Source organism: Apodemus sylvaticus, chromosome 4 (genome assembly GCF_947179515.1).
Source record: "Apodemus sylvaticus chromosome 4, mApoSyl1.1, whole genome shotgun sequence".
In the NCBI taxonomy this organism is placed as follows: Eukaryota; Metazoa; Chordata; class Mammalia; order Rodentia; family Muridae; genus Apodemus; species Apodemus sylvaticus.
This window is the reverse complement of record NC_067475.1, coordinates 80,433,038-80,458,444: the sequence shown is the minus strand read 5'-3', so window position 1 is coordinate 80,458,444 and position 25,407 is coordinate 80,433,038. Positions and strand designations below refer to the sequence as shown.

The following is a 25,407-nucleotide window of genomic DNA, read 5'->3' as shown; positions in this document are numbered from 1 at the left end:
TTTCCTCCACTCGTTCAGTGGCCAAGCGGTCGCGCTGTAACGAGAGCCAGGCATCTTGACTCTTTACCAAGACGTGTATCCAAAGTCTCTGTGTTATCTATGGGATGGACAGGGCTAGTGCTTTTTGTCTCCAACTGAATCTGTGTGCTTTCTTCAGCACTGGCTAGATAGCTTGTGCTTAACGAATGCTTATGGAATCATTAAAGAAGAAAGTGCTTAGACCGGTGTCTACGCCGACATGGACTATGTAGGGGGCAAAGAAAAGTGCGGAGCGCTCAAAAGGCAGACAGGGAAGGCAGAAATGCTGTAATTTCTCAAAAGCTTAAAGAGCAAAAACAAAAACAAACCAGAAAGGGCAGACAGTGCCCGAGCGGAGCATCTTCCTGGGTCGGGCGGGCTTTGCTAGCCCAGTGCCTCCTGCATGGCCTGTCTGCAGCACCCTATGGTGTGTCCCTGACTCTGCCTAAAGCTCGCAATGTAAAGCCTCTTTCCCTTGATCTCCCAGGCTGCACACGGCCTTTCCTGAGCCAGTTCACCATCTGAGGAAAGGAAGAGCTGGCAGGTAAAAGTGACAGACCTCAGAAGTCAAGAACAGGACTCAGGGAAGGAGGGGGAGCGAATCCAGGAATCTAGGCTGAGAGTCCTGAATGGAATTTCTGGATGCTGGGGGCTGAGCAGTTACGCAAACACCTTTCTTTCTGCTGCTCTGGGGAGCAAACCCGAGGCCTTGCACAGGCAAGCGTGTACTCGGCCGCAGGTGCTGTCCCAGCCCAGTACTCACCTTTGAGGCCCTGGCCCATACCCAGAGCCAGCCCGTCCTTGGTCCATTGTACAATCCCAGAGTAGTTGAGGAGCACACACGGGAGCACTGCCCGCTGTCCGGCCACCACAGTCTGATCCGCTGGCTCCTGGCTGAAGCGAGTCTGGGTTCCAGGCAAAGCCAAAGCTAGCAGTGGGAACGAAGACGAGTGAGGAGGGCTATGTCACGTCATCCCTTGACTTCACAACCTTCCTCTTAGGGCCCCAGGTCTAGGCCTAAGGTTCTGGAGGCCTGAGCAATCACAGAAACGGCTTGGCACTACCTAAACGTCTTTGGATTGGGCCTGGCCCAATTTTGACCCTTAATGTCCAGAGGGCAGCACTGACCTAATGACCACCCACTGCATTAACAGCAGAGCTAGGTCAGAGGTCAAGCCCTCGCTGTCCAGGTCCTAGGCTGTTCTCTACAACTACTTCTGCCTCCCCTGCCTCCCCTAGGACACTCGGGTTTGATGGATGATACATTCACAACGAAGGAAGGAGACTGCGAGGCCACAATTCCTTTCTCCCCATGCTGTGTGGGCCAACAGATGGTCAGATTCACCAGGTACAGCATGTCTACTATGAGCATTGGCGATTCCTAGACGATAGTCTATCCAAAGCCAAATAGCCCTGAATACGATTCCTGCGACGCTGGCCCTGCTCCACGTGTTTACCCTTGACCCAAGGGCTGGAGCCCGGGGATGTACACACTGACACATCTTGCATGCACACAGCCCCTTGCATCATGGGAGCGGAGACAGTGTGGGACTTTGTTCTGCTTTCCCTCTGGCTCCAGGAGCTACACATGGCTGCCTGGCTGGCAGCTTGGCCGGGAGCATTTGATTAGAGAACTGCAGAGTAATTGCCTTTAATTGTGGAGCCTAAATGGAGTGGGGAATTGGCTTGCGGATTTCTTCTCTCTTGCTCCCACTGACAGGCTTGCTTCATCACTGGCTGGTCCCAGTGGTGCGCCAGGCCTGCACACTGTGCACAGCACGGTGTGGGCATTAGCATCCTACACTGGGCTATTAGGGAGCAGAGGAACTTATGAGCGGCCGGCAAAAGGGTTAAGTTCCTGCCACAGCTCCAATGGGTCAGGCTAGGCGGTCAAAATAAGCTCTCTTCAAAGCTTCGACTTCTGGTTCACCTCTCCCTCCAATTCCCTGAGTCTATAGAAGCCACAATGCAACTACTTCCAAACCCAGCGTCCCTATTCGCCCCCCCCCCCCATTTCAAGACCTCCCTCTCACTCAGTATAGAGACTTCTCCCCAGTTCTTGCTCTGGGAGCAAACCCAGGGCACTCTACCACTGAACAACACCCCAGCCCAGAGATCCTAGTGCCTTTCTGGAAAATCCTCCTAGGCTGAGTCCATGGTCCCTGTGCAGGCACAGCTTGTCTCACCACCAAGCCTTGCTGTGGCAGCTCTAGCGACAGGATTTCCTGTCCAAAGCTGTCAGGGATTATGTCCATGTTTTTGAGGTGGGAGGCAGCTTGTTGGTGGAAGTGTCCTATCTGCTCCACTAGAACGGAACCTCTCTCTTCATTCTGGGTCTCCTGGAATCTGGTGGCCAGAATAGGATACAGGAAGCAGGCTTTGCCCTTGGTTAAGTGTGACAATGCATCTCTTTGGATCTGAGAGGATCAGGATGTTAGAAAAAGGGTTCTTTGTGTGAGTGTGTGTGTGTGTGTGTGTGTGTGTAAATGGCTCCCCAACTCTGCAGAGCTGGTTCCCCATCCTGTCTCTTAAAGAAGAAAGAGATGAGGCCCATCCACACTTCCGGAGACAAGGTTGGCCCGTGCTGAGATCCGGAAGGAAGGCTTGGTCAGGTGAACTGTCAGTGTTATCCATTCAAGCATTTACACATGTGATTATTTAAATTTATTCATATCCTTGCACGTTCTTGAGTGCAGCTATGTGCTACAAACTCCATACTCCTGTTTCTCTTCCTCACAGACCCTAGAGCCTAAGTCAAGGGCTTGTGAGGGGCGTAGCCTGGGCACTTGGATCAGAGTCTGCATTGATATTAGAGCTTTTCTGCATGAAGCCTGAGCGGTGGGCTCTTATTGGCGTCTCCAGAGGGCAGTGGGCAGCTGGCGGCACATTTTTTGCAATGAGAAGGTCAGTGGGCCTGTAGTGGGATGGTGGTGGGACACACCCGGGAACATGGTTCTCACTGGAGTGAGAACCAGGCATCCTGGGCCTGGGGCTTCCTTATCTGGTCCTCCACTTACTCACCTTATGATGACAAGTCTGGACTAGACTGCCAAACACCCTTTCTACTCAAACACGAAGAGATTCAGCTTAGGAGAATCCGCAAGGTTTCCATGGTCTCTCTATAACTCTTCCCAACAAGTGGCCCTACCCAAGCTTCCCTCAGAGTCTCACTCCCTCATGAGAATGGTGGCCTCTACTCCCCGAGCTCCTGTGAAGGTGAAGGTGGTGCAGGACATGCCAGGCCAATCAACAGGCTGGCCTCGAACTCAGAAATCCGCCCGCCTCTGCCTCCCAAGTGCTAGGATTAAAGGTGTGGTACCTACTAAATAGCTGTGACCACTATTTAACCCTGAGCAGTTGGACATCCAGAGGTACACATTGGAGACCCTTCCAGGAACCCAAGAAGGAGTGACAGAAGGGTGGCGTCTGCTTTTCTGTGACGTTTGAAGTAAAATCATTTTTTTTTCTTTTTAAATTTAGCCCTAGTGGAAGCAATTTGGTCTAAAAACAGAATGGAAGCAATGACCAGCAAAGTCCAATGGTGAAAGAAGGGGGGAGGGTCTCAGAATCTGAATCTACAGGAAGACCATTTTCTGTACTGAAGTCACAGGCAGTATTTGGTGTCCCCAAACAACCCTGCAGCCAAGACAGCATATGAGAGAGAGAGAGAGAGAGAGAGAGAGAGAGAGAGAGAGAGAGAGAGAGAGAGCGAGCACAGATGTCATGGGTGGTACTTAAATCAACTTATGATTAGGGAAAACTCTAAGTCTGATCTAACTTAATTCTACTCTCTAAACTGTAGATAAACAGAGTTTAGATCACCCATCATGTCCTCACACAGGTCCCTGGAGAACACTGCTCCCTCCTTTGGGATCCAAAGAGTCGCCTCTTCTGAAGTGCCTTCCATGACTTACTTACATTACCTAGGAACCTATCTATTGACTTCCTTGTTCTGCTATAGTAGGACTACACTGCCCAGGTCTCCTATCTCAGCACAGCCTAGGGGCCCATTTTTGAGTCTGGATTGTGTCACTCACAGCCCTAAGCCACATCACTTGGCTCAGGGCCTGACTGCCTGGCACACCAGGGTGCTCTAAGTAAGTCTGGGAAATACCCAAGTCCAGCCCTGTGGAACTTCTTCAGGAAAAGGCCGAGCACTCTCTCCCCCTCACCATGCACCCCTGCCTCATCCAAATGAGACTGAAGCAGGCAGGATGTGGAAGGAACAGTGCTCTCCCCTCGGGGAGGAGGAACTATGAAAACTGGGATCTAGAGCAGCGCTGGGAAGGATAAGGAGATAGTCTAGAAGATTCCAACGCAGGTGGTGAACGGAAGTGTGACCATGGAAGAGAAAGTTCAGGAAGCCTGTGAGCAGGAAGAGTAAAAGTGACCTAAAGGTGTTGGTGTCTTTTAGTGTCATGAAGGGACCAAAAACCTAGAACATGTGACCTAGCAAGTGGCACATCACATCTCAGGCACACCTCTGAAGTCCCGGGTACCGGAGCTAGCAGGTAAGCCTAGTGGAGCCTGCTCGGAACTGCGAGGGAACTCACAGTCAGTCCGTATGTCTGACCCATGTACATGTCTTCATCCATGTCCAGGAACAGAAACAGTATAGCACCGCAGTGCAGAGAAAGCAGCAGCAAGGGCCTGGCCACACACAGATGAGCACAGGCTAGCCTCTTGCTAGCATCAAAACAACAGCCTCATGCTTCCAGTGGTGTTTTAAAGTGCATTCCCGCTTTGATTCTGCTCCCTCCCGGACTTCAGACTCCAGCACAGATGAGATGAAGCAGCCACAAAGACAGATCATCACGCGCATGCACACATGCATGTACGCACACATGTATGCCCACGCTTGTGCTCACAGTCGCGTGCACACACACCCACACCCACACCCACACCCACATGAGGGGACGTTAGCAGAGGTACTTGAGACAAGCACTGAGAAAGCCAAGGAACAAGGAAAGACCCTTAAGACAAAGATGCCTGTAGAGTCATAAAGGGGCCGAGGTAGAAAGGAAGGCAGAGGAGAGCCACAGATCAAGAGCAGAGAGGCTCGGGGTCTAACAGAGGTGAGGCTGGCTCAGCCTCTTCTTCAGAATCAGGTACCTAGAAAGGACCCACTGTTTGAGCAACCCTTTTCTCTCCTACCTCCACAGGGATTTCTGGAGACTCAGCTTGGGCTCTCCCTCAGGGCAAAAGTGAACAGGGCTAAAAATGATCAGCTCCTGCTGGAGAGGTAAGGGGGTCAGAGGGGCCTTGGTAGAACTTGGGAGTGCAGCAGAACCCTGCAGAGTTCTGTGCTCCCTGATAACCTAAAGAGAGACTGGGAGCTGGAGAGCCCCCACCCCGCCCCCACCTCCCTCTGCTTCCTTCCCAGCAGCTAGACACAAAGCTCTTCTAGCCTCAGACTCAGGGTAGCTCCTCCCTTAATTCTCTCACAGTGCTGTCTGGGCGTCTGCATAAAGCACATATCACAACCTGCCATGGATTAAAAATTACTCATGTGTATTTTGTCTCCCCACTCTCCTGGGAGCCTCTGAGAACGGAGGCTTTGATTTACCATTTCTGTCCGTTCAGTCCCAGCCATGCTCCACAATAATAAATACCTCCAATTATAAAATGCTGATTGCGTGCCACACTGATGCCTTACAGACATTGTTCCTAGCATTATAACCTGCTACACAGTGGTAGTTATTTCCTGCATTTTAAAGAAAGGGGAATTATAGTCTGGAAGATATGCGGGACAAACAGGCTTCCCAGCTCCTGAATCTCCTCTTTGGTACTGTCATACTCTAGGGATATCCAGTCTTGTAAATGAATTGGATTTAGACTACTGGTAGCCTTGTAAAACACCATCCTACCTATCTGCCATCGCTGACCTCTACTTTACAGCTTAGTAGACTTCCACCTCTACTCTGCTTACCTCTTCGACAGACAATGAGGCTCAGGTCTGGGGTTTGGCCCCACAGTCCTCAGTACTTACTTGCTTTGCATGTTATAATCAACACAGGAGAAGCTTGGTATAAATGTGTGAAGTCAACAGTGAATGGTACCCAAGGCCAGAACATCTTTCCTGAGACCAGGAGTTGCAGTGACAAACAAAATACCAGTCTTTAAGCCACTAATGGGTGCCAGCAGGGATGTGGCGGGGATGGAGGGAATGTGGGTAAATGACTTGCTGCTGTACTAAGACCCACTGGTACTGTTTAACCAAGCTCAAGGATACAGGAAGTTCCTGCTCATAGCTCAAAGACGCTGAGAAGCTTCCCTTGGCCACACAAATGCTAAGGCTAGGACACAGACTCCCAAGAAACCAAGCTCTCCCCGGAATGCCATCTCGGTAGTCCGGCTGCTGTCTTCTCCTGGGACCCTCCTAGGCCAGACACTGATCCTCAGGCCTCTATAGCCCCTTTTGATGCTATCCCCTGATCTAGTACATTCTTTCCCCTTCATCGTGACCCAGGCCTGTCCTTTAGCCCATTTCTCCATTATCATTAGAGTTCTGGGGGCCAGAGCCAGGCCAGTCTTTGTTTATGAACAAATTTCCAATCTCCTTTTCTGCTGAGCCTAGCAAGGACAAAGGGGTCAAATCTCCTTTTGTTGTTGCTTTTTTTTCCCTGGCACTGGGCATTGAACCCAAGTACTCATGCATGCTAGGCAAAGCTCTACCACTGAACTACATCTCCAGCCCTCAAATCGTATTACAATGAAGAACCAGGAACTGGCCCCTAAATCTATGACAGACATGTTTATAACCTCCCGGTGATAAGCATCTTACCATCACACATGGACAGAAACAAGCGAGCACATGTGTTCACTTTCCTGCCCACGTGAACACCCCGTCTGCATCCTTGCATGTGAGGACACATCTGTCTGTGCCCATGGGCACCAGTCTGCTCCGTGCTCTGGACCACATGCCCCAGTGGTCATGTTCCCAAAGCCCAGCTTGACAGGACCAGAACTGGAGAGGGTGGAGCCAAGCCCACGGAAGCCAGAGAGCTAAGCAGCAGAAGAGAGGGTGGTGGCGGCCGGGCCCTGTCTCCCTGGATTTATCAAAGACAACGATGGAGGCCCTGGGCCGAAGCCGTTTCTGAGCTCATCACTCCAGCCCATGCTACTGTCCAAGGGAAAGCCTTTGATTCACATTGACAGCGTTCAGATGGAACTAAATCTCTCCACTCTACCATCCCTCCCTCTCCTGCCTTCCCTCTCCTCTTCCTGCCTGGACTTCCTTCCCCAACCCAGCCATTCACTCAAACAACCACCACAGAGCCTTTCACAGTGGATTCTCTGAGAAAGGGGGATTTCAAGTCTCTGGGATGGGCCAGCAAAGAAGGAAGGCGGAAAGAAAGAAAGATTTGTACTTGGGATGGAGGAGAAGGTCATTGGCAAGGCCGAGGCAGGTCAGAGAGAGGGCAGATAACGGAAAAGAGCAGACAGCCTGGTCGGACACCCTGAGGCAGACCCTCGGACTGCAAGTTCCGGGAAAGAGAGGCTCTGTGTCAGCTCAGCTGAGTGGACAGGAAGAATCTAGGTTTGTTGTTTCTGCCCTGTGTTGAGTGCTGCCTGGGGTCCTAAAATGCTAAAAATGGGTGTTAGTGCCTTGAGGAGCTACAGTGTTCTCTGACAGATGCAGGCTTTGCTTTGGGAGTCATAGAACTTATAGACGGGTGCTATGTGCAGACAGTGAAGTGCACAAACAACAGACCCCATCCCCAGACTCATGTCCAAACACTCAGGACTACTGCAACCTCCCCCGTTCTACTCAAAGCCCCCAGCGTCACCTCCCCCTCTGAGTATAAAAACTCAAGTGATAGGGACCTCGAGTGCCCTCTTCACCACCTTTCTCCTACGGGCCATTCTCCTTCACCACAACCTGTGTGGCCATAGAACTCTGATGTCTATCTCCAAAGCTGGGGAAGAGAGAACAGCCAAGGGGAACTTTTTCCAGGCAGCAGATGGGATTTTGCAAATGGCCACAGCCTGGCCTGTTTCCATGCATTGGAGCAGACTACAGAGGCCGGCTGGTATTTGCTGTGATGGGAAGGGAGGTTTATGGGTCTGGACCAACAGATCAGTCTCCCAAAGAGACAGGAAGAGAGCCCTGAAATACAAGGGGCAGGAAGGGGATTAGGGACAGGCTCCACACACTCCTACCAGAGAGAAGCAGAAAACCCATGGACCAGAAGTTGAAGGGTATATGGGTGCATCTGGTCTTGCGTGGATCTGGTCTTGGCTTTGTCACCAATCTGCTGTAACTGTGGGGGAGACACACCATTTCTTTGGGCAATAGCTTCTTTAGGTGTAACAGGAAGGGACTCAGTAGTCTGGCCATGGAGTCTCCTGACTCTGGGGTTCTAAGAGTCTACTATCCCTGCCGCGTTTGCCTAAGGCTTAGCCAAGCCTTGAGGATATGCTCAGTCACTTTTAGACTACAGGGAGCCTGGGTACCTGGGCTTATGTTAGTGTTTCCTGCACAGCAGAATATAGGGGACAGCTGTGGGTTTGTGACACCAGGCCAGTGGCAGCGAAGACCCAAATGCGGTGCCCCACCTAGGAGGCAGAGGCATTCCTTGTTTGCATTGTAAGGAAGTCCCATTCGAGTGACTACGTCCCCTCCAACAGTGAATCCATAAAAGGGAGAGAAAAGGCAGGCACGGGGCTTTGAAGCCATTTGCTAGCTTGGGCCAACTCACAGGGACGCTGCCCTTCAAATGAAAAGGGCTGGCAGGTGTGGCTAGAAACAGTCCCACCTGTCCCATATTGGCCTCCAGCTGCTAGGTACCTGGGCCAGACCTGATCTGACAGCTCTATGCAGATATGGCCTGGCGGGAGGCCATGATGATGTTTTATAGAATGTACAATGGTATGGAGAGCCACGCCGGGTCGGCTGTAGCAAGTACAACAGGCAGAAGCAGAAAGGGGCCGGCAGGGAGGGCTCCGCGTCTGGTTCTGTTAAAAACAACAAAAACAAAAACATAAAACCTGGATTTCCATTTGGCTCCAGTGGGCAAGGGAAGGGAGGAAGGGAGGGAGGGAAGGAGGGAGAGAGAGGGAAGGTGAAGAAGGAGTGAGAAGAGGGAGGGAGGGAGGGAAGCAGGGAGGGAGATGAGGCTATTGGCAAGCAAGGGCCCAGATAGGAGACAGGCAAAGAAGGAAGTGGGAGAGACAAGAGGGGGGACTGGAACAAAGACAGAAAGGGAGGGATCAGGGAAAGCAGGCAGGAAAGGAAGGAGACCTCTGCTCCCCACTCCATCTGGGCCATGAAGGCAGGAGGAGTTGGAATGAACTAGAAAGATTATTAAAAATCAGCAGTGGATTAGTTAGTCCGCAGAATGCTTGTGCATAGACACATGAAAGTCCAGGGTTCTGTCCCCAGTACCACATAAAGTCTGGTCTGATGATATATGTCCACACTCCTAGAATTTAGGATATAGAGGAAGGCCAACCAGAATCTCAAGGCCAGCATCAGCTACATAACAAGTTTGAGGCCAGCCTGGGCTACATGAGAATGAGAATATTTCGGGGCGGGAGGGGGGGAATTAACATCAGGTAGGTAAGAATGGAGCTGACGTGACACTATGTTACAAAAGAGGAAAAAGAACATAAGGACAGAAAAGGGCAGGAGAGAAAAATAAGTCAGAAATAGAACCCTGAACATACATTGCCCCTGGGGTGGATCCAAAAATAAAAAGCCCAGGTCCCCGAGGCCATTTGCTAGAAAAAGAAAGTGAAAAAGCCGGAAGAGCCATGGCCTGAAGGTTAGGACTGGAAAGGGCACTGGTAAAATCCAACCCAAACCCCTTTATTTTGAAGAAATAGACGGAGGGGTGTGGGAATCACAGGGCATAGGGAAAATCTCCAAATCCCCTGTGGTTTAGGAGCTAGCCTCCCAATTACAGAGTCCCCTTCCTAGAGCTGGGTACACCACCGCGTGTGCTTGTCCCCGAGCTAATGCAAGATGGGGCTGGGGAATCTGGTTGGAGGCACCGCACCAAGGCACTAAAATAAGGGCAGCTGTCAGGTTAAACAATGCGAAGCGAGGCTCAAGAACCAAGTACCGAAGACTAGAAGACTTCCATACAGGGGAGAAGAAGAGAACTAAGATGGCGCAGTGAAGTCGGAAAGAGGAAGCTGGAGGGCGGAAGCTGGAGAGCGGAAGCTGGACGCTGCCAGAGCCAGAGGCCAGAGGCGTGAATGAAGATGGAACAGCTCTAGGCTCACCACCCCTTGTCCTCAGAGGAAGGTTTTGATGTTTTTAGGTCAAAGAAATGGGGTGAAGTTTTTGGGACTTGGAGTAACTTTTGAGGGGGAGGGGAGGGGAAGGGAAGGGGAGGGAAACGTGGGCCACATCTGAGGCAGTTCAGGAAGCCCCTGACTAGCTCTGTTCAAACCTGGCACCCTCCTACAAAGGTATGCAGGAGGCTATAAGCCTGGCTCTCCATCCTAACTCTACCTCATTTCCTGCCCGTCTGGTACCTATGTACCTTCCTGGTTCTAACCTCATGGTCTCTCTTCCGTGGAAGCTGTTTCCTCCGGGACCCACCGAGTTCAGGGCTGGTCCTGCCCCGAAAGCCATCTGCTGCCTGTTTGAACACTTTACTTACTGCTGCTATGAACTTTTAGTCTAAGCAGAGTCGGAATGGTACCCAGTATCCCTCACGGGCTTGAGGCCCAGGGGAAAATGTGAGGAGCTAGGTCTTTCCACAGAGCTTTTCTGGAGCTTTTAGTAACATTCTCCAGAAAAAAAAAAAAAAAATTAGTCTCAATTCAGAGGCCTGGAAAGGTCTAGACATCAATAAGTTTTTCTTTTCTTAGGCACTGAAAAAGCCAGAAGAAAATCCAAGACCTGTGACACCGTGCTAGCATTCCTGAGGCTGCGTCCCTGTTTCAGAGTTTAATGAGAGTTATTAGAGTTCCACTCCCTGACACCCCCCCCCCATGGCCCAGCAGATCTAATCTCCTAGAATCTGCAATCCGTCATTGCTGATGTCCCCTGCAGGTGTCTCTAGACCTCTTAGAGCAGTGATTCTCAGCCTGAGGGTCACAACCATTGGAGAACACATACTTCTGATGATCTTAGGAGCACCCCCCCCCATACATTTATTTTCATTGCTACTTCATAACTGTAATTTTGCTCCTGAGCAATGTCATAGTTCCTTGCTAAGATCATTGGAAATATGTGTTTTCTAATGGTTGTGACCCACAGGTTGAGAACTGCTGTTTTAGAGGGATCATCTGAGTCTATAATCAGCCAATAGAGGAGGGCATGGGTCTTAATTGCATGAGCTCCTGGCTCTTCACCTGAATAAGGTTGAGGTTGGATGTACTGTGCATGCTTCCAGCCAGGGTGTGACCTGAGCCTCTAAGACTGTACTCAGACACAGAAACACATAATGACTGTAGACGAGGAGCAGAGCATCCTAGGTCATGAGAGCCTTCTGAATTTCTTTGGAGACAAGAGCTCACTCAACTTCTCTGGTAAGCCTTTCAGTCTTCCAGCTTCAATACCCAAGAAGCTGGGATTGCAGACCTGTGCCACTACCTCTGCCACAGCAAGCTGTTTGAACGCAGTGTCCTGCCGTAACTAGAGGTGCCTAGGATGAAGCAGGATGCCCATCTCTCACTAGAGTTCCAGAGAACTCTGGGTGTATTCACGATCTCTGTCTTTTTTCTTTAGATGCACACCCATCAAATCAAGGTAGATTTGAAATTTAAAGGAAAGCTAACGTGTAAGTGTTGGAACTTGAACATCAGTAAGTTTCACCTTGACTTACACCTATGCTCCTTCCATATTTTATTCTGGGTTCATGTTCAGAGGACAAGATAGAAAACTGCTCAGAGTAACAGATATAATCTTATTCATCTTCTGATATGACTAGCCGTGCATACCATGGGTTCTCAGTAAACGCTTATCCAGCTATCTTCATCAATGATTATCTCGACTAAATGGACATTTATTCATGTAACAAGTGTTCATTGAGGGCCTACTACCTACCAGGCACTGGACACAAAGACAGACTTGGTAGATCTGTCCTCACACTAGATATCCCTGAGTACCCAGGCACTATAGGGTAAAGGAGAATGGAGAAAAGCCTGGGGTTGGAGGAAGAATCCAGGAGAACTGTTGGATAATGATGCTGGACTTGGCGAGACGTGCGGGAGTTATACTGAACAGCAAGGAGACGTGAAGGGAGAACAAGTGTTCGCTGAAGACAGTAGACTGAGCATCAGTGAGCAGTTGGGAAAGCACATTCACTGAGGATCCTAGAAATAGTTTAGTCGGGCTACCGTGTCCTGGAAGCCAGGCCCTGGGACAGGCATGCTAGAGAAACGGGGAGTTTTCCTTGCTATCACAGTCTACCATGGGAGCTAGAAGAGGTGATTTCTACCAGTGTCAGTGTTAAACTGTAGTAACTAACCAGTTACTAACCAGTGGAGAAGAGATGAGAGCATGGGTGGGTTTAGAAGAACACTAGTGTGGTTTCTTCTATAACCCTATAAGCACAGGTGTGTAGATCTTAGAACTTTAATGGGTATTTCCTGCATGAATACCTTAATGGAATTATCCATTAAGGTGTGTGTGGTTATCACCTCCTTTAGCTCCCCTGGAAGAATCTGATAGCAAGGACAATGTCCCATTTCTCTAGCATGCCCATCTCATACGTACCGAATGGATAAGTACAGCTAATTTTGTTTAATGTGTGGCCTGACTTGTTCCTCCTTTGGGACAAGGCTCACACTTGCTAGGCCTACTACAACTGTAGACCATTTCTATAGACACACAGTTTGGACGTAGGTGGCCATGCACAGCACACAGTAGACATTCAATAAGTACACATAGGCTGATAAGAATGGCATTATACTTTGAAGAAGAGGACTTGAGCAGCCAGAGAACTGGGCATGGGATGGACGTTTCAGACAAGGGACAGCATGAGCTAAGATGTGGAGGTATAAGTACAGTGAACAGTTGCCAGGGCCCAGGATTTGGGCATGTAAAATAACTGAAATCAAGATCATCCTTAGACATTCAACACTTTCTCTTTCTCAGTATCTAAACACATTCATGCTATTGAAGGAAAATGGCGGAAAGAGGGAAAGGAGGAAGGGAGGAAGGAAAGAAGGGGTCCAGATTCAGAGCCATGTGCCAACATAGTAAGGTTTGGACCAGGCTTGAGAAGACTCAGCAGAGACTGTGTGTGTGTGTGTGTGTGTGTGTGTGTGTGTCCTGATTTGCATTTACCAATTTAGGTAAACACATATTATTGTGTATACAACATGCACACCACCCATCACACCACCCCATACCCCACACCCTATACACACCCCACACTGCACACTGATGCTTTCACCAAAAGGGAAAATACAGAACCTTATTCCGAAATAAAACCAAGGCACAGTAAGCTTTTCCAATTAATCTCCATTAAAAAGATTTCCCACAAAGGCACTTCCAGAAGCCCCAAGCTGAGGTTATCTGGATCAATCTTTCGTAAAGTGAAAGCAGTGCCAACCGGCTGTGGAATTGATCCATCTAACTATCCATTCTACACATATGAGAGGCATGGAATGTTAATCTGCTGCAGGAGCTAAGGGGTCCTGGAGTGGGGACTCCAAAACCAACCACTGTAGACCAAGCCCCAGTATGGCAGCACCCGAGAGGCAGCCGCAGCCGGCACAGAGGAGAGAAGGCTCAGAGACCAGCTGATGATTCCAAGCAGGGAGCCACATGGGGAACTTTTTGTATTTATTCCTGATCTTTCCTCCTCTGTTTGCTTCAGTTTGCTTGTTAAATAGGACACACATGTCCCAAGGGCAAAGGTAAATTAAGAAGGCTACAATAATTGATCTTACCACATGATGGGGACAACCAATCGCGGGTATGTGGCACGAGTCATCGATCTGAAACTACTTGTGTTCTAAACCTGGAGTTCCAATGAGCTTCTACTTCATAGAAGGTTTCAGATGTGAGCCTGAAGGGGCCCATGGCAGAGAAGATGCAGACACAGGCTCCGGAGCATCTTCCAGGAAGCATCCTACTTCTTCCTTCAGTCTGTTCTCTGCATCTCTGATTGTTTCCTAATCTTTTTTTTTTTTTTGATAATCCTCTGTTGTCCCAGGAAAGGGAGGTCTCTTCTTCCTCCACCCTCATAGTCTGTGGTCCCTGCAATAACTTAATGTTTTTTTTGATTTAGCTACCCCATTCTCCATCTTACTGCTTGTAACAGGCATCTCACTACAAGTTTTGCACCATATTTCCTGGATAACCCAATCTTCCCTTTGAATTATCTCTTGATTGGGGGAATGTGGGGACAGTGCATTCCAACAAACAGCCCATGTTGATCCTGACATGAGAGTCAATCAAGCTCACAGCCCTCGTGGACGGGCAGATGGATTAATTCAAGGGAGGTGAAGTTCTCATGGGATCACTGGATGGTTCTGAGACACTAAGGAGAGTGCTAGTTAGAGGACGCCTCTAGCCCAGGCTCTCAGTGGGTGGACTGAGCGTTTTCTGAAATGGAAGGCAGAAGCAGTTTGGCCTCTGCTCAGAGAGTTCTGGAACAAACTTTCTTTCTCCTGAAATATTGAAATTTCATCTACCATCTTTCCCATGCTGAACACAGGAAGAGTTAATGCAGTCCTGCTACTTCCCTGGGAATGAACGGAGATATTTCTCTTCTTTGAGCCCCCATCCTAGCATTCCTCCTCACCTGTATCCCTGAGAAGTGACGGTTCTGTGCAGAGCTACCTGCTTCCTGGTTGGATGCCCGTGCTTCCTCCAGGGGTCTGCTTTCAATGGCTGATGTAGGAGATGGTAGGAAATCTCCCCAGATACAGTGAGGATGGATGAGGTAGGAGCATGTGCTGAAGGAACAGACAGAGGACCAGAGGCAGAGTGAAGCTCAGGAACAGGGAACTTCTAGGATTTCAGAAATGGAAGAAAGGGGGAAAGTTAAGAGGAGGAACCAGGAGAGAGCAGCTCCCCCCCCCCGCCCCCCCCCCCCCCCCCGAGGATGGTGAAAACTCAGACTAAATAAAGACAAAAGGACCCTGTGTGTGTAAAGAGGTAGACTTACAAAAGTCTGAAACTAAAGGGGGGCAGTAGGGGGCGGAGAAGGAGGTGGGGAGTATCCAGCAAATGGGTCATCCTAGAGATTCTAAGCAGATTAAAAATAAGATATAAGGGTCAGAGAGACTCAGCCACAACCCCAGGAATGCAGACACCCTGCTGGGGGAAGCAGAGGAGAAGAGAAGGGAAAGGGCTGATAGCTAGGAGGGGTAACAGATGGTCACTGTCATTAAAAGGATTTCAGTAAGTCCTGCAAGCCTTAGGCTGCATGGACAAGCTTGAGTAAGCACTGGGAGAAAAGAATTAAGCAAAGCTTTGGGAGAAGGAACTTACACAGAAACTCCATCAATACCACCATTATGGCTGCATATTCCTGCTTAAGTCTTTACCCCTAACCCAACCTCAACCCAGCACTAATTCATCTTAAACCAATCATAGCAATCACCTGAACACCAAATCTTAAGTAGAATATATTTGTCTTCAGGGCAACACATTCACCTTAGTGCCAAGAACAGCTTGAGTTACCAAATGATATTTACTGAGTCAGTAAAGTCCTAAGCCTTATCTTCACTCTTACAAGCAGTCCTAATATGGACCTCTTTCCTGTCTCTGTGCTTTCAGCAAATACCAGCCAATCCCAGATCTCCGCTCTTATTGTTCCCTCTAATCTTACTTCAACTAAGTCCACCCCATATTTTTTTCTGCCCCCACATACCTGGATGGAGACTAAATTCACAGAGGTCATCAAACACAGAGACAAACATAAGGTGTCAACTTAGCTCTTAGGCTAATGTGAATTCAGTGTTTCAGTAGTTTAGTCCCGTAAACTGGGAGTAAAGAGAGGACTGGGGATCTGTTACAAGGATGTGAGGCTCAGGACAAAGGAATCTGGTGTTGACAGATAGCAGTGAGAGTGAGGTAGGCAAACAGAGGCAAGTTAGAACAGATAGAAATCTGTCAGTTCCAGTTGACTTGGCGGGACCTGACATCTAACTGCTTTCCAGCCCTGTGATGTGCAGGGTGCTGCTAGCAGGAAGGCTGTGGTGGAGATGGAGCCACTCAGGGTGCTGCGCTGCTGCTCGGGAGCCTTCCCCTGCCTCATCCTGCCTGACTCTGGAGCAGGCTCCTCCCTCTGAGCCCTGCTCTTCTTTCTGACATCTCCCGCAGGGCTTTCTGCATCTTTCTGGAACTGTCCCTGTGGCACCCGAGAAAGGAGGTGAGTATTATGTCCTGCTCTTGTCACAGCCACATCTGATAGATGTGCTAGGTTGGGGTCCTTAGCTCGTGGAATGGGGTGATGGAATTAGCTGTGGTTCTTTCCTTAGGGGAAGAGACATCCAGATGTCCTCTGGAATATACATTCAAGAGAGATGTCTCCATAACCAAGATCAAGGAGACTGGAAAAAACAACAAACAAACAAACAAACAAAAAACCCACTTCTGTCCTCTAACAGTTTCTTTTCTTTTTCACATATATATGGATATTTTTCCTTGTGTGTATCTGCGCACCATGTGTGTATAGTGCCCAAGGAGGCCAGAAGGTGTCAGACTCCCTGAGAGAAAGTTAAGGACAGCTGCTAAGCAACATGTGTGTGCTGGGAATAGAACCCTGGTTTTTTGGAAGACCAGCCAGTAGTCTAAACCACTGAGCCATCTCTCTAGATCCCAACTGTTCACTGACCTAAACTGTTTTGAGTCCAGAACATCTGCACTCAGTTCTGAGTTTGGAGGCAAGCAGGATCCAAAGCCAACTTAAAGTCTCCAGCCCCTGGGTGGGACCTGTAGTCTCTGGCCAGCTATCAATGGACTGAGGAGCACTTGGGAGGAGAGGAGCAGAGCACGTGCCTCTGCTCTTGGCTAATGGCCTCCATGCATTCCTCAGTGACAGAAGTGGGCCCTGGACGTTCAGGGCAAGTCAGGGAGGGAGGAGAGAATGGTGAGAAAGTTGAAAGTAATGAAGAATTCTTGGTAATTCTTCAGCTATGGTGTCATCTAAAAAAACCACTGGAACAGAAGCAGCCTAGTGGGAAAACCTGGTAGGAAACTAAGTGGGAAGTGAAAGGACTAATGGGGTTGAGGGCAGGGAAGAAGTCTCCATCCCTCAGGCACTACAAACCTGGAAGTATCAAGCAGCCACAAAGGGCAAGCAAGCCTTAGGCCTGTCTCTCACAGCAAACCTCCACTCTGTCCAGACACAGATGCCACAGACCTGGCTAAAGACATGCCACACTCCATGAAGAACGTTAGGAGGACAGCTGAAATATCTATCCCTCCCGAAAAATATCGCCTCCCTGACATGCCCTGTGAGCCCAAGACTTCTCTTTCCCCTATAACTCACTGAGGAACTGTCTGAAGTAGCACAGTCACCATGAAAGGTTAGGGTGCACCCCTGGTGACTAAGAGCATCAGGTGCGTTGAGGTTCTGAGACTCTGAACTGTTACTGCCAAAGGCAGGACTCTAGAACCCCAGACTGCATACAGATTAATATGATTGTCCAGACAAACACAGAATAATCATGCAGTGGCCTGGAGTGGGGCTGGGGACACTGCTTCAAAGAGGTGGACACTGTCACAGGTGGAGCAGCTAATTTTGGGAAGAAGCAAGAGGGAAACTAGAATAGCTATAGAAACTTCTTGATTCCTTCTTTATCCCCCAGCTCACCCTGGGGGTTCACTGGCCTTTGGATAGATGTGGGAAAGTACTCAGTCGTTTATGAGCAGGGAAGAATTCTGGATCTGGCAAAAGGCCTGAGGAGTAAAGAGATAAGGGTACTTCCTCTGCCCCACAGCCAGCAGGCTGTGCCCCTGGGCACTCAGGAGAGCTGGTCCCACCCCTTGCCTGGGCAGTGTGGTAGAGCTGAGCCTTGTGGCATGGGCTCTTGATGGAGAGATAGCCCTGCCCCTCAGTGAGGCAGGAGAGCTCACCCTGGTGGCTTGAGTGTGGGACAGCCGGCTGACCAACTTAGCCACCTCCCAGGCCAGATCCAGGGCCTTGAGTTGGCTCACCCCAACATCTGATCCATCTATAAACTGCTAGAGCACACAAAGGGGCCAGTTCCGCAGAACCAAAGCTTCAGGATCTCCATGACACAGGGCAACAGCAGAATACCTGAGAGGAGCCCAGTGAGCATCCAGTATTGATGGGGTAACTGACGCCAAAGGCCCCGAACCAGACCAAAGACTCACTGCAAAGAGCATTTGCAAGTAAATGTTTGGGCAAAAGGGTGTACTGTGTGATGCACCACAGCTTCCATGGTGAGATTTTTAATTTTTTTTCTTTTAAGGTCTCCCCTTAAAAGGGGGCTAGGGCAGGAATGGAGGGACTGGTAGATGAATGGGATTGGGGTGCATGATGTGAAACTCACAAAGAATTAATAAGAAAAATTAAAAAGAAATAAGGGAGATAAGTATATTCATTTCAGACATATGTGAAAGGCTCAGGAAGTATGGTAGCTAAGAAAGGCTCTAGTTCTCATGTCAAAGGCTACAGGCTTAGGGGCCCTGCGCAGATCACCATGAACATGGTAAGTATTTTTTCTGTGTCCATAGATATTAGCTGGGTCCATTGGGAATCCACAGGCCACAGTGGTTTGGGGTCTCCTGACACTAAACAACAGGGAGCGTCAGTGGGCTCATCGTCAGCTGCCCTCTCTGAGGCCACAGTGCCAGAGGCAAGAGCCTCATGTGCCCGGTCCATCAGCTTCTGAGAGCTTGAAAACACAGCAGGCTTTCTGTATCTAGACGCTGGCCACCTACAGGCACTTTCGTGGGTTTGGTGGGCAAAGGAGGAATGCTTGGCACTTTCCAGAAGATGAGTTAAGGAGAATACAGATTTAAACAAAGAGGATGGGGTCAGGGAAGAGAGGCGTATTTCATATTCTAGCAGAAGGCCAAGACTCAATGATTTCCTCGGTGTTTCAGAAGGAGAAACTAAGGCACCGAAGCTAGGCCTCCTGTGTTTGAGATGAGTCCCCTGGCCCAGCTGGGCAGCACCACTGCTCAGCCAGCTGCTCTGGAAGATGTAAAGTGCTATCTAAACACGGTGCATTATAAACACTTTAGAAATCGTATTTCACAGCTGCCCGCCTGCAGCCAGAAGATGAATTCTTCCTCCTGCTCTCTGGCAGGAGAATTATCCTCGGAGTCAAACATGGCAGCAGTGATATGTGAGTGAGGCCAAGGCAGAGCAGGCCAGGATGGAGGACGCAGCCACAAAGATAGGTCCTGGGTGCCTGAGCAAGACAGCCAATTTGATCTGTCTTGCTTTGCCGTCTGGCGATCAACTCTCCGAATTCAGAGAGGGCCTGAAATCCAGGATCCCCCACTCTACTGAACACCTCCCTGTGACCCAGAAGGAAGAGTCAGAGAAGGTAAAGGACGGGACAGCCTGGTGAGTGAAACGAGTACTTGGAGACACAAGGGCCCAAGATCTGTCATTACTACTGCAATGGCTTATTAGAGAAAGAGGTGTGGAAGAAGGGTTGAGCCAGGGGGAAGGACAACCCTGGAAGGGCATGGGTGGCCACTAGACAAGCCCAGAAATGCGCAGGAAAGGTGATGATGGATAGAGTGGCTGGGCCCATCTGCTGGAAGGAAAGAAGTACAAAGGGTGGGGCGGGAGGGGTGTGTCCCTGGAGAGTAGCAGAGAGGAAGCAGGCGCGAGCTACATCCTGTGCTCACGGAAGAAGCCCTAGGCATGCACACTGGGATAAGGTGGTGAGGAAAACCCAGGGCTTGCCTATGTATAGGCAACCAGGAGGCTTCAGTCCTGGATACGGAATTCAGTTGTAGATACGCTGCATTTAAGACCCCAAGCTCAGGTCTTGTCTGCGAGTGCTGAGCTCCTATTCCTGAGCTCCATGGGCCTTGCAGGCAGCTTGTAATTAGGCATAGGGAACAGATGAACCAATTTTCAATTAAAATCTTATCTACAGGGTGCACAGATAATAAAGGTGGGTATGTTTGATTCTTTTCTTAGCCAACCTTCAATATTTGCAGTGCCTGGAAGGAGACGCAGGGAGGGTGCCTAGGCAGCCCTGGAAACGTATAAATTCTGCTCATAATTACATGACTTTCAATGCCACAAGAGGCCAATAAAGTGGTTTTGAGGCACACAAATTACTGGCATGCTGGCCTTCCCCAGATGGTGCCTAGACGGTGGTCTAGAGAGGGTATGCTGCCCAAACCTGAGGTGAGAACAGCTGTAACAAATGTACAGCTCTCTCTCGCTTTCCGCCGGCATCTCTGTGAGACAACCCCACATCTCTGACAGAGCTGCAGAAGCAATTTAAGATATGTTTCTTCTATAACGAAGTAGAGGGAACCTCAGGGGACCAAGGAGCTTCAAACAGCTGTGGGTAACGACAGCAAATGTCTGATTCTAGGCACTGAGGAAAGGCCCCTCCCCATTGCTGGCTGTTACTCTTCTATTCTTCTGCCTTCCCTAGTCGGCCTACCAAGGCCAGGCAAAGGAGGGCTGGTTTGACTTTCCTGCTTTTTGAGGGTGGCAGAGTTTGTAAGTGCTTAGATCTAGGTTCAGCCAAGTGAAGACTCAGACTCCTGGGTTTCAGTTTTATCCCTGATGTAACAGGTATGACAAATAATTCCAGAAACTGGTGGCAGAAAAGCTACCAAAGTCAGCGAAATGGTCCATGAAAGGAAGGATCCTATATGTAAGACCCCACAACCAGATAGGGGTGACCTTGCCAAGACAAGATCATCTCTGTTAACCTCATTGCTCTAGTTTAATGTCCCCAGCACAGTGTCTCCGCTGGAGTGGATATCTGATAAAATAACCATCTGCTAAATAAACAGAATTGATGAAGACAAGAGGAAATCTAAGGACAAATCAGTGGGGCAGATTTTAGTGAAGAGAATGTGCGGGGGGGTGGGGGGGGGTGGGGGGGGGAGTGTCTGCTGGAGAATAAGGGCATGCCCCTGTGGTGGAGTGCTTGCCTAGTGTGCGCAAAAGCCAGGAGTCCATCCCTGTACACACCTCAACAACAACATTAACATCAACATCATCAACAACAACAACCACAACATCAACAACAAAAGTAACAATTTCATTGGAATTGCAAGACCGGGATTGGACAACCCAGTCTGCCAGAAGTAGGCACGAGCGCCGGCAACACTCACGAGCTCTCATGTCCTCGTCTGTTAAGTACATGAGCTGGACAGATCTTGAAAATGACCTCAAACGCCCAGGAGCCAGAGTATTTTCGAAGTCAGAGAGAAACCCTGAAAATAACTATGAATATTATGACCCATCCTCAAGCATATTGGTGGCCCGGAGGGGAGGGGAGGGGATACTGCCCTAAGCTCTGGGGTGGAGAATGGCTGTAACTAGCACACCTGGTGTGTGTTTAAGATCATCAAAAGTTGAGTAATAACGGCAGAATGATGTGGACGCTTACATAAACAGGCACAGGACTCAGTAGTGAGAGTTATATACTTCTGTTGTCAAATACAGTCAGTCTTCCATTTAGTTCTGCCTTCACCTTCATTTCAAGCTGACCACTCTTCCCATCCCTTCTGCCCAAGACCCAGTAAAAGCAAAAGAGAAAAGCAGCCCTGAAACCTAAGCAGGTTCTTCCTGAGCTCTTCCACCAGGGGCCACTTCACGCAGCGTTTACGGCCAGTGCTGTGGAGATGAGGGGCTGAGTAAGGCATGGCCTCCAGACATTAATAACACTGAAGCTCTAGTCAGGCATCCGCTCTGGTATGTAGGAGAGAAATTGTTTTGGCTTGGTCGCCTGTTGTTTCTGAGACAGAGCTTCATTGTAACCTAGTCTGGCCTTAAACACCCAGTGATCCTCCCTCCTGGCCTGGGCCTTCTGATGGCTGGGATGATGGACATGGACCACGAAACCATCCAAGAAATTAGTTTCGATGGTGATAAAAGAGGAAGAAAAAAAGAGTTGGGCATAATGGCACGCATGCGTAATACCATCACTCAGAGAGCAGAGGCAGGAGGTTAAGGTCAGCCTTAGCTACACAGTTGGAGGCCAGGGCTGGACAGACAGATCAGTGGTTAAGAGCACTTACTGCTCTTTGAAAAGGATCCTGGTTCCCAGCACCCACGTGCTGGCTCACAACTAACTCCAGCCTCCGGGGATCCGATGCCCTCCTTTGACGTCTATGGTTCAAGCATTCGTACAGCAAGTTCCTACATACATACAAACATAAAACAGACTTTAAAATAAAGAGTTTCAAGTCAGTTTTGACTGCATAAGACCCAATCTCAAAATAATAACGATGATGATGTAAAAAGAAAAGAGAGAGGGAGCCTGAGAATTTTGCGAAGGATGGGATTTTCTGCCTTGACCAGCACATGTAACACAGTATGTGCCTTCTGACCAGAGGCAGGTGAGACAGGGAGGATAGTGGTGTCTGGAGAATAGTGATGTGTGGCTGGGGCACACAAATCACAAAGTAAATCTACTTAAAAAGTAAGTGTGCTGGGTGGTGGTAGCGCACTCCTTTGGTCCTAGCACTAGGGACACAGAGGCAGGTAGATATCTGTGAGTTTCAGACCATCATGGTCTACAGAGCAAGTTCCAGGGCAGCCAGGGCTACACAGAGAAACTCTGTCTCAAATAAACAAAACGAACAAACAAAAATAAACCAAAACAACAATAAAAAAGTAAAACTGTATCTTTATCGTAAGACAGACTGTGTGGGTGTACACAGTGTGTAGGGGGTGGGCAGCATGCATTCCACAGCATGCATGTAGAGGTCCCGGGACAATTTTGTGGAGTCAGTTCTCTTCATGTATCTGTACAGGGGTTCCAGGAATCAAACCCCGGGCTGGGCGTCAAGCCCGGGGGTAATGGAACCATTCCAACAGTACAAAAAAACCCCAACCATTTACTGTAGTGTACAAGCGCGAGTGCATGTGTGCACGTGTGTGCACATGTGTGTGTGCTCACTCGTGCATGCTTGTGTTCATTCGTGTGTGTGTGTGTGTGCATGTCCAGCACTGTCATGGGATGGAGATATGAGCTAGAGAGCTGTATCTTCCCCTGTCAGGGATTTACAGGTAAATACAGATTTTAGCATATAAATACACTATGGGGTACTAGATCAAAGGACAAAGGATGAAAGCTGGCAGAGAGGAGCCAGTCAGAGATGTGAAGTGTGGGAGGTGCTCACAAAGCACACAGAAAATGGGGGGGTGTCCCCCAAGCTAAAGCTCCATGCAAGCAACAGAAGAGCACATGTGCATGGAGGACTGCGGCGCCTGCAAGTGGTTCTGATGAACTTAAAGAGACAGGGCGGGGATGGGGCAGAGGAGATGGCGCCCATTAGTTCACAGGTGTCGATCAGATGGCACGGACTCTCACTGCAGTGAGTTTGGACTTCCGTCACGGGTTAACAGAGATAACCTGGTATAAGTAGGGGAAAGAAGGAGGCACAGCTTCCTCTGGCTTCCACTGCATGTAGAACAGCCACATTACATCTGGGGAGCCACTGGAGTGTAAGACTGAGAGTGTTTACAAAGAAGTGGAAGGAACGCGACATGGATCAATCGTCAGGATTCTTGGGTTGGAGGAACGTAGACTCTGAGGGAAGGAGTGAGTCCTTTCCAGTCTGCAGGACCACACAGCAGGTGAAGACATTTACAAGAAACCTGGGTGCTGGGGGGAGGCAGAGGTCAACATGTGGGTGGCCTGGTGGCCACCTAAGGACTTCAACTTGTAACTGATGTGGGAAAGGAGGAGGTTTTATCAAGTTGCTTTTCTCTTTCCCAGGAAAAGAGTTAACAAGAAGAGAGGATGGATTAGGAAAAGCCAGAGAATGGAGGAAGAAGGACACACATCTTCACTGTGTTCCTCCCCAGAGGAGATAAGCAGACACCGGCGTGGGCACGGCTCCTCTACTGCTGCTGCTGTTGTGGCCATGTATTGATTATTGGCAGTGCTGAGTTATGAGGGTTTAAAGGGATCATGCAAAGTAATAAAATAGCCACTGTTTCTCTTTCATTAATGTCTACTTTATCATCTATAGATATTTGCTATGTGACCCTGAACCATTAAAAACAATAACTTATTGTCTATTTTTATAGATGGTGAGAGCTGTAAATAGGAGCACGGAATTATGGGGAACAACAGACGTTCCTTCTCCCCAATAAGATCTGTGCTAGAGCCACCTATGGAGCTGCTTACCTGTGCAAAAGTATTTGGAAGAGTGGAAGCAAGAGGATCGTGAATTCAAAGTCACTTTCTGACAAGCGTTGAGCTCAAGGCCAGCCTCAGCTGCGTGAGACTGAATATCTGACAGTGTTCTCCAGAATTGTGAAACTTCACATTAGATAAAGTCTGCTAATCTAATCTGACCCTTTTAGTATACAAAGGAAAAAAATCAGGGGTCAAAAGAAGAGACCTGAATCTCCTGAAGTCTCAAGTCACAGAACCAGTTAACCACAAACCAGAAATGTAGCCTTTCTAACACCCAGCCTGGGCCAAGGGCACCGTGGAGTTCCAAGGATCATGTAAAGTAAGTACTAGAATCCTGCTCAAGTGTCATCTCCATGCCAACCACACCCTGTAGTTCTGTCCCTCTAAAAGACCTGCGTGAAACACGTGATGCAGATGCGCTCCAGCACAGGCACATACCCCTCAGCTTCCACTCCCCTCACCTGATGCTGATGTTGGCTTTAGACCTGAAGACCTGCCAAGCCCCTGATCCTCAGCCAGAGACTCTCGGGACCGACTCCCCATCACGTAGCCTCGGTCGATAGAGGTTGTGGGCACCGTCTTTGAACACCCTCCCTCATTTACCAAGGGCCATGACATCTGTGATGTGACATGATTCTCAGCTTCATTTCTTTAATCTTTCTGGTCAAAGACCCTAAGACTGCTTCACCCTCATTTACGCCTGAGGCTCATCCAAGACTACTCCGTGACAGGTATCACAGCCCTTCCTAAATGGGTTCCAATTTTAAACCTTCATCTCCTCCCACACGGCAGTGGTTAAAATCTTTTCCCTTGCTTCCTGGAACCATTGCGACACATTCCTAATGGTTCCCTACCTCCAGCTTGCTCCTCTTAAATCCATTCTCCACACAGCTGCCAGAATGATCTTCCTAAAGCACAAGCCCGGTGACATCATTGCCTAGCCTAAATCCCTCAGCAGTCCCCCACTGACTTCAAATGAAGGGTATACTAGGGTAGGTCTTACCCAAAGCTATTGTTCTTTACCTCTTCAGCGTCCTCTTCCAAGCTTCCCAATGTCCACTTCGTCACCTTTGAGGAATCTCGACTTGTCAGGGTCCTGCCCAACCAGAAGCATCCTCCTCCAGCGTCCAGCCTGGG

At 49.2% G+C, this 25,407-nt stretch overlaps 1 protein-coding gene across 3 annotated transcripts in view; it reads right to left on the bottom strand.

Annotated features, from left to right (window-relative positions):
• Kirrel1 (kirre like nephrin family adhesion molecule 1) overlaps positions 1-25,407 on the bottom strand; it is a 92,503-nt gene that overhangs the window by 18,074 nt on the left and 49,022 nt on the right. For all 3 annotated transcript variants that reach the window (XM_052180224.1, XM_052180226.1, XM_052180225.1), the window contains exon 3: positions 782-946. In XM_052180224.1, coding sequence (XP_052036184.1) covers positions 782-946 — 165 coding nt within the window. The remainder of the gene's footprint in view (positions 1-781; positions 947-25,407) is intronic.